General features: G+C 38.4%; 1 protein-coding gene across 5 annotated transcripts in view; it reads right to left on the reverse strand.

The window, feature by feature from the left end:
• The window catches only part of abcc5.L (ATP binding cassette subfamily C member 5 L homeolog), a 67,357-nt gene that overhangs the window by 47,323 nt on the left and 6,647 nt on the right, over window positions 1-13,387 (reverse strand). For 4 of the 5 annotated variants that reach the window (XM_018261764.2, XM_018261762.2, XM_041563214.1 and 1 more), the window contains exons 2-4: window positions 11,876-12,052; window positions 3,235-3,395; window positions 1,843-1,998 (exon numbers count right to left, since the gene is read on the reverse strand). In XM_018261764.2, coding sequence (XP_018117253.1) covers window positions 1,843-1,998; window positions 3,235-3,395; window positions 11,876-12,004 — 446 coding nt within the window. In that variant the 5' untranslated portion in view covers window positions 12,005-12,052. The remainder of the gene's footprint in view (window positions 1-1,842; window positions 1,999-3,234; window positions 3,396-11,875; window positions 12,053-13,387) is intronic. The other variant, XM_018261763.2, reaches the window with a different exon arrangement.

The raw sequence follows: 13,387 nt of genomic DNA on the forward strand, positions 1-13,387 counted from the left end.
CAAATAAACATTTTTATGTGTGACAATGCCTATCATTTCTATTAACATATTGTTTTTTCGGGGTTTAGGGCAGTATTTTGTACATTTATCAGGTCAAGTCAAGTAGTTATTTATTGCCATTTGTACCAGGAGTACATAGGAATTTGTTTTGCAGCATAGTACAGTACAGTGAGACACATGCTGAATTATACAGTATAAGATTAGCAGATAGTAAAGTACAGTGAGTGCAGTGTAATTAGAATAGGAATTGCTACTTGCAGTAGTTCATGCATTATCTATTTGGTTTCTGCTTGACCATTTAGTTCATTAGGGACTAGATGATTGGTTGGGATAGATGATTCCTGGAGGTTTATTCTTTCTTATCCGTAGGACTCGTTTGCAATTAGTCGGACAGCTCTTGGAAAGAAGCAATTAAATAGTCTCTTGCTTCTGGTTTTTATACTTTCAGGCCTCCTGTGCCTCAGTGAGTAGGTGGGCTTGTGCCAAATGAATATTTCGTGACCTGGGTGACTCTGGTCACAGGTAATGGCTTTAAGTTTGCTCTTGCATCTGGCTGTGTCTAGATCGGACAGTGATGGAAGTTTGGTGGAGATGATTTGTTCAGCAGTTTTTTCCACCCTCTGGAGAGAGGTTTTTTCCTGCTGCATGATGCTACCATACCACAGCTATGTTGCCAGTTATAATACTTTCAATCATGGCTCTATAGAAGGTGAATTGTGCAGACCTGTTGACTCCATACCAGTTTTCTGAAGAAATGAAGATGTTGATGGGCTTTCCGGATTATGACCTTGGTGTTGACAGCCCATTTCAAAGAATTTGCAATATGTAGACCTAGAAATTTGATAGTTTGAACCTGCTCTATTTTTTTTTTCTATTTCTAAGGGTTTGTGTTGGACTGGATGTTTTCTGACATCTATAATCATCTCTTTTGTTTTTGCTGTGTTTAGGACCAGGTCATGCTCTTTGCTGTATTCAGTGATGGTGACTCACTCCTAAGTACTTGATGCAGAAGACTTCTGCAAAAGTTAAAGTTAGTTCACTTTTAAAGTACCTTTAAGTATGATATAGACCAGTGAGCCCCAACAAGTGGTTCATGAGCAACATGCTGCTTGCCAACTTCTTGGATGTTGCGCTTGGTGGCCTCGAAGAAGTTGCTTGTTTTTTTAAATCCAGACTTGGAGGCAAATTTAGTTGTTTAAAAGACTGCCAATTAGATCCTCCTTTAGGCTGACAGTCCACATAGGAGCTAATAGCCAATCAGAGCTCTTATTTAGCATCCCCAGGTACTTGTTTATGCTTTTGCTCCAACTCTGAATGTGGCCCACGGGTAAAAAAAAAAAGGTTGGGAAATCCCAATATAGACAATGTTTTTCTGAGACAGTTTGCAATTTGTCTTTGTTTTGTATTTTTAGTATGTGTTTTTTAATTATTTAAGTAACTATTTGGTTGCTAAGGACCCATTTGCCCTAGCAAACAGGTAGTGGTTGGAAGGATAGACCGAAAGATGAATAGGACAGGTCCAGAACAGAAAGAAAAATTAACAATAACATGGTAGTCTCACAGGTAAAAGAAATAGTTGTGTGGCTGAATTCAGTGACTTCCTGGAAAGAGGAAGAAAAGGCAGGCAAATAACTCAAAACACTAAATAATAAAAAATTAGTCAAATTATAGAGTTGCAAAGAGTGGGACATTCTATAATATAATAAAAGATGAACTACACCTTTAACCCCTGAGATATTCTCTTTTCATACGTCTTTGATATCTGCACGTGGTGCCATCAAAAAGCAGGCGTTTAGAGCCTTTTTCTCAAATTTAATGCTAAGGAAAGCTCATTTTACATACCGCTTACTATTAACATCAGATGATTCGTGTTTTGACAGAGGCCAGACATCTTCAAAGAAGAGTTCTCCCTTTTTGTAAGCTAATCGGGCCATTGGAGTAAGCCAAGAGAATGTCATAAAGGAGAATAATCCTGCATTGTCCACAGGATGCTGGTGCCTGTAAAATAATTGTAGATGTTAACACTGCAAATAAACAACCCAATAAAAGGAAATTGAATTCTACATAACTTTCCAGAATACAAATTACAGTATATGGAGATGTAATTAGCCATCTTCTCCAGCGCTTACCCTGACTACATGTACTATGTAAACAATGTAGCAGCAGTTAGCTCTTTTTCCAGCCAACTTTAGCTCCCACCATGCCTCATACAGTATGGTCTCTGGCACCTTTTAACAGTCCAAGAGTGCCTAAATCCCACATAAGCTAACAAAGAAATTGCCTAACTAGTGCATGGATATTTGTTTCAGGTAACTATTGTTTACCTATCACCGGCATGAACTATTGACAGGCAATATCCATTAACCTATTTAAAGGAATTCTACCATGCTTTTTACAATATTAAATTTCATTCCTCATTTGTCCGTCCTGCGTATAGCCACGTTAAATGTGTTGCAGTAGGACCTGGATTTTATTATTGAGTGCTGTTCTTAGATCTACCAGGCAGCTGTAAACTTGTGTTAGGAAGCGGTTATCTGATTACCTTCCCATTGTTCTGTTAGGCTGATGGGGGGGGAGGAAGGGAGGGGGTTATATCACTACAACTTGCAGTGCAGCAGTAAAGAGTGACTAAAGTTTATCAGAGCACAAGTCACATGACTGTGGGCAGCTGGGAAACTGACAATGTCTTGCCCCATGTCAGATTTAAAAATTAATCTGTTTGCTCTTTTGAGAAATGGATTTCAGTGCAGAATTCTGTAGGAGCAGCACTATTAACTGATGCTTTTTTTAAAAAAAAAAAATTTCCCATGATAGTATCTCTTTGAGGACTATGTTCCATTATAGATGCTTAGTTAAAAAGAAAAAAAAACTTCCTTTCTTGACATAAGCTCAATAAGTTGTTTAATTTTTACCATGCTGTTTTTTTTATATTAGTCCTGGTATTTTTTACATGAACGCGGCTGAATGGCTAAATTTTCTCAACCAAAAGCATTTTTCCCATTCAAATGCCATTTTCCAAGAAACATTGAATACAAAGTTTATTTTTAAAAAAAAAAACAAAAAAAAAACAGGTATAGTATTTTTTTTAGGAAGAGCTACTATTTTGGGATTTATACTCTAAAGTCTTCATTTTCTTTTTGGCTTGTGGACTTTGTCATATCTTACAGGTATACAATGGTGTCTTATGATACATATTTTTGAGAGGAAAACAGGTTTCAGGATGGGTTGACTCACTTTGAAGTAATCCTGAAGGGTTTTAATAGGTTGCGTCCATGGTGATATTTGCCTTTGTGGTGGCCCTCATCAAGGATTTTTAAGTTAGAATGCACAGAGATATCCAGCGGCAGTCCTTCAGCTCGTGCAGCAGCCTCTAATGCATCCAGGCAATCCACATGCTTAAAAAGAAAACTGCTCATTAAAAAAAGCACAATTTATTTGCGAAGACTATAACTTGCTTCACTTAAAAGCAAAGTATACATTCTGAACAAAAACCTCAACAAAAGAATATTAAATCTGAATAAGGGACCTATCAAAGAACCTTATCAAAATGGCGCGCACACGCACACTTTCACATATTTTACCTTCAACCACCATTTTGTGATTTTGTGTGTGTTGTTCACTCAGCAAATGATACATTATAAGTGTAACAGGAAGAAGAGTGGGAGTAAATAACACAGATTTGTCCATTCATTGGCTGATGTAACATAGTAGTTTGTATGTGAGCACAATGATCTCACTGAGAACAGGAATGGCAGTGAGAATGCTAAAAAGGCTGGCTTCACAGATATCCGGAACCTTTACAGCAATGCCATTTTTCAAGGATTTTGGCAGTAATTTGATGTTTTATTAAGTTCCACCTAGTGGCGGAATTGTAGGTCACCTTCTAGTTGAAAAGGACTCCTGGCAAGTCTCACACGCACATAAACACACACACACACTTTACATAAAATACTATAGCCATTTAGTAGAATGCAAAAAAATCTACCACTCAGCTAGTACAGTTTAAAAAGACCTGTTAATATAATAATGCAAATTTTAGGCAACAAAGAAATATGCATTTAAATAAATTGCTAATTAGCCATTTAGAAGGTGGACTGAACCATTTCCCCATCAGAGAATCTTCATAGTAGCAAGGAAAGGGTAAATATAGGCCTTGTTTTAAAGAGGTGAGGTTTCAATCCTAACAAAGGGACATCAGGAGGCCACATATACTCCTGCTTTCAATGAACTTTGCTCCACTGAAACCATCAATTTAAGTTGGCTAAACACGTTTGAATCTTACAACATTTGACAGTTTACGGTGAGCAGGTTTGTTCAAAAACAAGTGGCTGTTTTGCTTTTAGAATTAAGTAAAATGCTTTATAAACTACAATTCTAATTCTAATTCCAACTCTGTTATTAAAAAAGAAAAAAGAAAGAGGGAAAGGATAAGAACAAAAAAATTTTGAAAATCTAAAAGCGAGAGTCAACTATAGATGTATTGATGCATTTTACAAACAAACAAAAATAATGCAGCAGGTTCTACAATTCTTTATTATTTTTTTTTAATTAACAAAAACCTACTTTCCCTGTCACCTTGTGCAGCTATTAAAAAATCATTGCAAGGGTAGTGGAGTAACGAGAATTTACTCTCAAAACTCTGGAATTGACTTTATTCATAAACATTCATCTCTTGGGCACCCATGCAGTCAGAGAACCTGCTTCATCTATAATTACAGAGGATAATTAGCTCTGTAGGAATCCTCTACCTTCCCTTCTAAGTGCTATTATGGCACTGCTGAATGCTCTGGAGGAATGAGATCCCATGACCAGCACAGCTTTTTTGACAGCTTCTACAGAACCTCCTATGCCAGCACACTGACTTCATCAATGCCGTGACAGGGATATAATATGGACTGTGTTTTCCACTGTACCTTTTAAAATCTCTCAAAATGTTTTTTTTTTTAAAAACAAACAAACAACCATTTCTCTTTTCATTTCAAGACATAAGCTGAGCTGGTAGCGGATAACATTACATTTTTAAAAAGTATATCCTAAATTATCTTGACTCTGCACAGACAGTTACTAAGCATTCATTTCCGTTCCTTTTCACTGCTAGAAGAGAAGCAGGCTGGTTTCAATAAGGCAGTTAGCCAATAAGAAAGCTGTTGTTACGGAGAATTCAGAAACCTGGGCCATTTATTGGCTAAACAGACCCAGGCAGTCAGCCAATGCTTGCCAGCTCCTGATAATAGCTGTATAATGAGAACAAAGACTTGGATTGTGTGCAACTCAACACACAAGTATCCCAAGGGTCTGAGTGGGGGAAGGACTGTTTATGTCACATTGCGGAGTCACCATGAGAACGCAAAAGCTAGCACACTACATTCATACAAAGTTATGTACTCCACTAACCACTTTGACTACAAATGCAACCATTTTTCTTTAATTATAGGCATTTACTACAGTCTGAATCTACAGATTTCTTCATTCACTCTGGATATTATTTTGCTGAGCAAAATTAAGACCCCCAGATCCTTTGTATGAAATCAGCACAAAAGTTCTGCACAAAACAATGGCAGCCCAGGTCAGATTGTTTATGATTTTTTTTTATATTTTAAAGGGGTACATGCCACCCTGTGGTAATTAATTAAAAATTGGCACCCTGTGTGTTTTTGCGATTCTTCTATACACAGCAACATATGAAGCCAGTTGCTTAACTACGTGTTACTGGGCCCATAGCAAATTAATTTTAGGTCCCCCAATATATCCATAGGTTCTCCTGTTTTACCAATATATGTTGAAATTGCTCACTAATTAGGGCCTCATGGGGCCCCTATACCTCCTGGGCCCCCCTGCAGCCGCAGGGTCTGCTTCCTCTGTAGTTACGCCCCTGTATGAAGAGATATAGACATGGGTTTCTACTGCAAAATAAAGAGCGCTACATGAACAGTTAATGGACGTTGCTAGGGATTACTTGTGTTTCCTGCTAGGATCAATTCAGTGAAGCAAGAGAACACCTGACTTGCCACACCCTGGAGCTTCAAATACAGCACAAGAATGAGGTCATGTACAAACAGGCACAAGGTTTCTCAATTGTATTTTTCTACAAGTATTTGAATCAGGCAATTAAGTATAACCGTTTCCTGTGAAATTAAAAACATACCTTAAAAAATAACTTGACACACTAAAGTAAGTAAGACAGCCCACACAAAATTAAATATTGATTAAATAAAATACGGATAACTTATTATAATGACCATTCTTGCTTACGGGTGGATAAAAACTGAATGCATATTTAAGAGAACATATTCACTGGATAACATTTTAGCCTCTTTATAATACAAGTATGGGATAGGTTATCCAGAATGCTTGGGACCTGGGGTCTTCAGATAAAGGATCTTTCCGTAATTTGGATCTTCACACCGTAAAGGGGAACTCCAGCTTCCAAACCAAAATTGGATAAAGAGGCCCACATAACACAGAAACCCCTAATATACCCATTTTATTTACCCTTTTTTTCAAAAAGTATGAATAAATGCCATTTTCTATGTTGTTTAACAGTTCTTCTCATTCTGCATCATTTGAAATCCTGGCAGGGAAGGAGGGACTAAACACTGAAATTTTTCACAGCTTACAGGCAGCATGCAGGAACTACATAACCCACAATGCATTGCGCTGTGATGTTCTGTTCCTGCTGCTGATACAAAGTAACAGTAGTCCAACTCAGCAAAGTAGTCAGACAGATCAGTAGGAGAGCAGGGGGCTAGGCTTAGGGAATTGTTCCAAACTATTAAAAATCATGAAAAGTCTACATATTTTTTAATTGATATATATTGCAATGTTGCTTGAAATTATGTTTACTTTTCAAAAAGCTTAAGTTGTATTTTTGTGGAGTTCCCCTTTAAGTCTACTAGAAAATCATGTAAACATTAAATAAACCCAATAGGCTGGTTTTGCTTCCAATAAGGATTCATTATATCTTAGTTGGGATCAAGTACAATGTAGTGTTTTATTATTACAGAGAAGGAAATAATTTTTAATCATTTGGATTTTGATAAAATGGAGTCTATGGGATATGGCCATTCCGTAATTCTGAGCTTTTATGGATAACAGGTTTCCAGATAACAGATCCCATACCAGTACTGGCAAGTGGCAATGGCATATGATTGAGTATATATTTTTGAGACAACTGTGGTTTTTTCCTTTGCAGACATTATATCTGCTATTCCTCTAGTTACATGGGACATATACATTCCACTGAGCATTTGTGTAAATTATAGTATGTCGTATGTGCGTATAAACCCAAACAAAGAAAAAATAACAGCACACAAGAATCTAGCTGACCATTCAGGTTAAGACAAGTGGCACTCCATAAAAAATAAAAATAAAAGCATGGCAAGCAGGGCTAGTACTAGTCAAAGCACATGAAAACAAAATTAAACATTGATTTACATACCTTTTTAAAGAACCAGTAAAAGTAAACAAAATTGCTAAAAACTCATTTCCATATTCTTTACTTCAGTGATGCAACAAGAATTATCCCTGCTCCCTAGGTTACTGCAATAAAATGGAAAATATACCCACCCTTTTGTACATGGGTTTATTCAGTTTGGCTTCTATTAAATATATTTAAAAAAAAAAAAACACACACACGCGATCATAAAGATTGAAAGGAAGCCATGATTCATCATAACAACAATTTCCCAACCCATGTAAGGCCGTGTAACAGTGTCATGCAGCCTCTCTCATTTTATTCCACTGTGATGTGAGAGACTCTGGGGCTTGAGTTCCCTCTGCTTTCCAGAGAATCTGTGCATCATGTACTATGGAAAACAGAGGAAACGCAAGACCCACAATCCATTACTTCACAGCAGAACAAGGTGAGAGAGTTGGTTTAGGACAGTTTGAGTCTAAGAGATGTTGGGAAATGCTTCTAACGAGTGTCATGGTTTCCTTTCAATACTGTATGTGTTAAAAAACTTTTTGGAAGTTCAGATTACCCTAACAGAATGATTTTATGTCATAAAAGGTAGTATATTTTTCTTTTATACACCACCAGGAATAACATCAGAAATCACAGGGCCCTGTACAACAAAATGATCAAGGTCCCCCCCAGAAGCTTAGTGGTTAAAAACCAAAACACACATTGGTGGCCATAACCCTAATGGTACCAGGTTCTTTATTAAAAAATAAACCTATTTCTAATATATATTTATTAAAAAAACCAAACTGGTTCTATAGAAAAACACAACCCCTGCAACCCCCCCCCCTTCACTCCACTAGCTCTGATTGCACACATTTTTAGATGTAGCTGGCTTAGTAACTTCAAGCCATTATCACTACCCAAGTTCTGGACAGCAGGTAAGCAGCATGCAGAGTTGTTTCCAACTCAGATAAGCTTTAGTGAGAAGTAAAGCCCAATCATTTCACTGTAATGCAGCCAGTGGCCAGGTTTTGTGCGATTTGTGAATAGCCATCCAATATATGTGCGCCTAAAGTATATAATGTATACACTTTACCTCTGAATGGCTACATAAAAGAGCTATGTGCTCCTGCTAAAACTAAAAGAATGTTGACCAAATCAGTGCACTAATGGATTTTTGGGTCTTTAGGTGGCCTGGCCCTGCTGCAGTAACTTGGTTTAGCTGGACCCCGCTTCTGCCACTGAGCTGCAGCTTCGGAAGGGAGGGCAGGAGCTCCAGTTTTTCCTTTTCTACACAGATTCTCTGACCACATTTGTCACTAAAGTTTAAACCCTGGTAAAGCCACACAGGCACTGGATGGGTAAATTATGAACTTTCCTCCAGACCATCCAATCCCCATGCAGATTTACTGGGGCTTAAACTTTAGTGACAAATTAGGGCACAGAAACTGTGCAGTGAAGGCAGATGCAGGCACTTCCTACCCTTCTGAAGTTTGCAGCTCACTGTCAGCAGGGGGGTGTCTAATCCAAGTAAGTGCATCACAGCCAGGCCCCCCTAAAGACCCAAAAACCCAAGCCTAAGACAACTGTCCCCACTTATGCTAGAGTCCTGCATCGGTTCGGCTACCTGCAGGGAATACTCGCAATATGATTATATGTGACTCAGAAGGATTATTCATTGGCCCGGTGTGCTGGTGGCCCGCGGGTAAACAATCCTCTGAAGTGGGGGAGTCTACAGGTGGTCAATCCAGGGGAAACAGTGGAAAATCCAAGTGTCCTAATGCGACTGCTTTCTAAACTAAGGTCTGTTGGGCTTAATGAAATCAGGGGTGGTTGTTAATGGTACATTCTCTACATAGAGTAAGGTTCTTAGTGGGCTCAGGGCTCAGTATTGGGTCCACTTTTATAAACTTGCTCATTAATGACTTAGGGGAATGTATTGTAAGTAATGTATCAGTGTTTGCAGATAACACAGCCCAACTATCCAGCCCAATTAATTCCATCCAGGATGTGGCATCCTTGCAACAGGATCTTGACAAACTGGTAATCTGGGCAGCTAAGTGGCAAATGAGATTCAATGTTGATAAATGTAAAGTCATGCACCTGGGATGTAATAATATGCAAGCCACTTATACCCTTAATGGGACTGCACTAGGCAAAACGATAATGGAAAGGACCTTGGAGTCCATGTAGATAATAAACTTGGTTGTAGCAAGCAATGCCAGTCAGCAGCATCAAGGGCAAATAAGGCCTTGAGCTGTATCTAAAGGGGCATTGATTCACGGGAGGAGGGGGTCATTCTTCCACTATATAGAGCACTGGTAAGGCCCCATCTAGAATATGCCATACAGTGTTGGTCTCCAGTGCTCAAACAGGATATTACTGAATCAGAGAGGGTGCAGAGAAGGGCAACTAAAGCTGGCCATAGACTCAAAAATCCGCTCGTTTGGCGACATCGCAAAAAGATGCAGATTTTTCCCCGATATGCCACTAACAGCATGTCTATATCGGGGGTAATTCGATTGTCAAATTACAATATGCCAAGGGGCTCCGACGGGCCGGTCGGTTAAAAATCAAACCTTCCCGATCGATATCATGGCCAGATATCGATTGGGAAGACCCATCGGAAGCCCCCATACACGGGCAGATAAGCTGTCAAATTGGTCCAAACGACCGATATCGGCAGCTTTATCTGCCCATGTATGGCCACCACACGCTGGTAAAAGGTATGGAAAAGACTGGCTAAATTGGGGATGTTCACGCTGGAGAAGAGGCGTTTAAGGGGTGATATGATAACTATGTATAAATATATATAAGAGGATCATATAATAATCTCTCTAATGCTTTATTTACCAGTAGGTCTTTTCAGCTGACGTGAGGTCACCCATTCCGATTAAAAGAAAGGAGGTTCCGCCTAAATAATCGGAAGGGGTTCTTTTACAGTGAGAGCTGTGAAGATGTGGAATTCTCTCCCTGAATCGTTTTGGCTGATACATTAGATAGCTTTAATAAGGGGTTGTATGGCTTTTTAGCATGTGAGGGAATACAGGGTTACAGAACCGCCATCAGAAATCACAGGGCCCCATACGACAAAATTTCCTGGGCCCCCGGGGCTGCACCCACCGCAAGCCCCACCTACAGGTCTGCCCCCCACCACACAGTAAAAAAAATATTGGTGGATAGGTTTCCCACATGTTAATAAAAAAATAATATATTGGTGGTCAGGGCCCCCCATAAATAAAACATTTGTGGCAGGGACCCCCCATTAAAAATTATTGATGGCTTGGACCCCACATGAGAAAAAAATTGGTGGCCAGGCCCCCCCCTCCACATTATGAGAAAATTGATGGCCAGGGCCCCTTAAACGTCCATGCCATCCTAAAGTCAGCAGCTCTCAGAAAGATGGGGGGGCCCGGCTAATCAAGTAAGTGTGGTGTGGCCAGGCCACCCCTTCAATTCTCCCCCCCCTCTCCTCCCTGCCCCCCCGATGGCTCTCCTGCAGGGTTAAGGAAGATAGCTCATAGTATAAGTTGATCCAGGGACTGGTCCGATTGCCATTTTGGAGGTTAGGAAGGATTTTTTTCCACCTCTGAGGCTTCAAATGGGGTCTCTTTTTGCATTCTTCTGGATCAACTGGCAGTTAGGCAGGTTAAAATAGAGTTAAAAGGCTGGAATTGATGGACGTGTGTCTTTTTTCAACCTAACTTACTATGTTACTATGTAATGGTAAAAAATAACAAACATACATACATACATACATACATACACATTTAATTAAAAAAAAACATTTGAGAGTTTGAACTGAGTTTTTTGCTTACACAGGAAATGATTAGACTCAAATATAAAATGGATTGCTGTGGTACAATTTGTAAAGATTCTTGAATTTACCAGAAGCAGGGAGGTTGGAATGGTTATATAGCCTTTGGCTACCATATCTCTTTTTTTTTTTTGCTTGCATTGAAAAGCACAAGTTTACTGGGAGCTTTCAACTGTGATCTGATGCCAGAGCAAGTTGGCTTTGTAGTGAGTGCAAAAGAAGAAAAATAGGAAGTGGCAAAAAAAAAAACCAAAAACCGGAGGATGAAACGGGAAGTGAAACTAGACAAAGCTTACGAGTGCACGAAATCCTCATACGGCATGACTTTTTTTTTTTTTTTTAACAAATATATGAGTAAGTAAGGATATGTAGTGCAATGCCATTAAATTTTTTTTTTTTCCCTTGTTTTTCCACCAAGAATAAGTTTCTGGGCATTTTTACAATTACAAATTTTCACATTTCACTATTTTTTTTGTGGCTGTTTTTAAAACTTGACAATTTTGGTCCTTAAAATTTAAAAACAAAAATAAATCAAATGTTTTAATACATTTTTCTCTACATGTCTCTTCTTTTTGGATTGTTCACAATACAGGAAACATTGTAAACATGTAGGTTTGGGAAAATGTCATAGGACGAATGTAAACAAAACTGACCTGTGGCTTTGCTTTTTGGTACTTAAAATCCTGCGACTCCTTCCTTTCATCTTGGTTGTGTTGCTCCCGAACATTTCTGTATCCCAGGCTGGGTATTACATATTCCACTCCTAAATCTAGGTCTTTCATCTTCTCTTTGCATTGAGAGCCTTATGTAAAGTAGCAATCTCAAATCTTCTATAACAAAAATAAAAGCCTAAAATCATTTTTTTTATTCACACTTTTTATCTAGTAAATAACTATCATCTTAGTTTCTCATATTAAACTGTAGTAGTTTAAATTCATTTTTCAATCCTGATTTGCAAGAACTGGGAGGGTATTAGAATGAAGACAAAAATAAATGTTATTTGGGAAGAGATACTATGCCTAACAAGCAAGCTCACTGATCCAAAACTGGTTTAAAGTTAAAGGGGTTGTTCACCTTCTAACTGCTCATTCAGTTCAGTTGTATTCGTATAGTTCAGCAGAAAGGACTTTTTTTTTCAATTGCTTGTTATTTGTGACAGTTTTACTAATATTGAAGTTTATTTTAAAGTGTCTTTCTGAAGCAGCTGTGGGAGTGGGGTCATCAAACATTTATAAATTGATACATTGATTAATTGATACATTTCTTATCTTTGGCCCTACTGGGCAGAGTCCCGAGTTTCTTAAAGGAACAGTAACACCAAAACATTAAAGTGTTAAATTAACGGAAATATAATGTACTATTGCCCTGCACTGGTAAAACTGACCTATTTGCTTAAGAAACACTACTGTAGTTCATATAAACAAACTACTGTGTAGCAAGGAAGGAAATTGAAAAAAGGCTATATGGCACAGGTTAAATAGTGGATAACAGATAACACCATTATGTTCTCCAGAGCTTATCTGCTGTGTAACCTGAACCTTTTCTCCTTTGAATGGCTGCCCCCATTACTACACAGCAGCTTATTTATATAAACAATAGTAGTGTTTCTGAAGCAAACACAGCAGTTTGACCAGTGCAGGGCAACACTGCATTATATTTGTATTATTTTAAAACACTCATTTTTTTATGTTCCTGTTCCTTTAACCCCTGGGTCCCAATCCATGGGTTAAGAACCCCTGGTTTACCAACTACAGAAATTTTTGGACAGATGCTCTTAAGTCTTTCCCACTTCAGTATTCTGTTACCACACATGCCCTTCTGCTTTCTGAACCCAATTTCCATTTTGCTTTGTCTGCAGTTGCATTCTGAAAAACGTTTACTCTTAATTCGGTTTTCTCTTCAGCATGTGGTGTATCTGAATAATCTAAGCGCAAAGCATCCATCACTTATAGAAATATTTGTTGCTCAAAAAGATTCTGGACATGTGGAAAATTAAATAGGCAAGTTGCCTCACAACAACTAGTGTGTAAAGTCCATTGACTAGTGCATCTTTAAAGGATCAGCAACAACAAAAAAATGAAAGTAAAAGTGATTAAAATATAATGTACTGTTATGTACTGCTGAAAATTCCATCCCCTTACTAACATTTGAATTGCCGCAAGTAC

The sequence above is a fragment of the Xenopus laevis genome, chromosome 5L (genome assembly GCF_017654675.1).
Source record: "Xenopus laevis strain J_2021 chromosome 5L, Xenopus_laevis_v10.1, whole genome shotgun sequence".
Taxonomy (NCBI): domain Eukaryota; kingdom Metazoa; phylum Chordata; class Amphibia; order Anura; family Pipidae; genus Xenopus; species Xenopus laevis.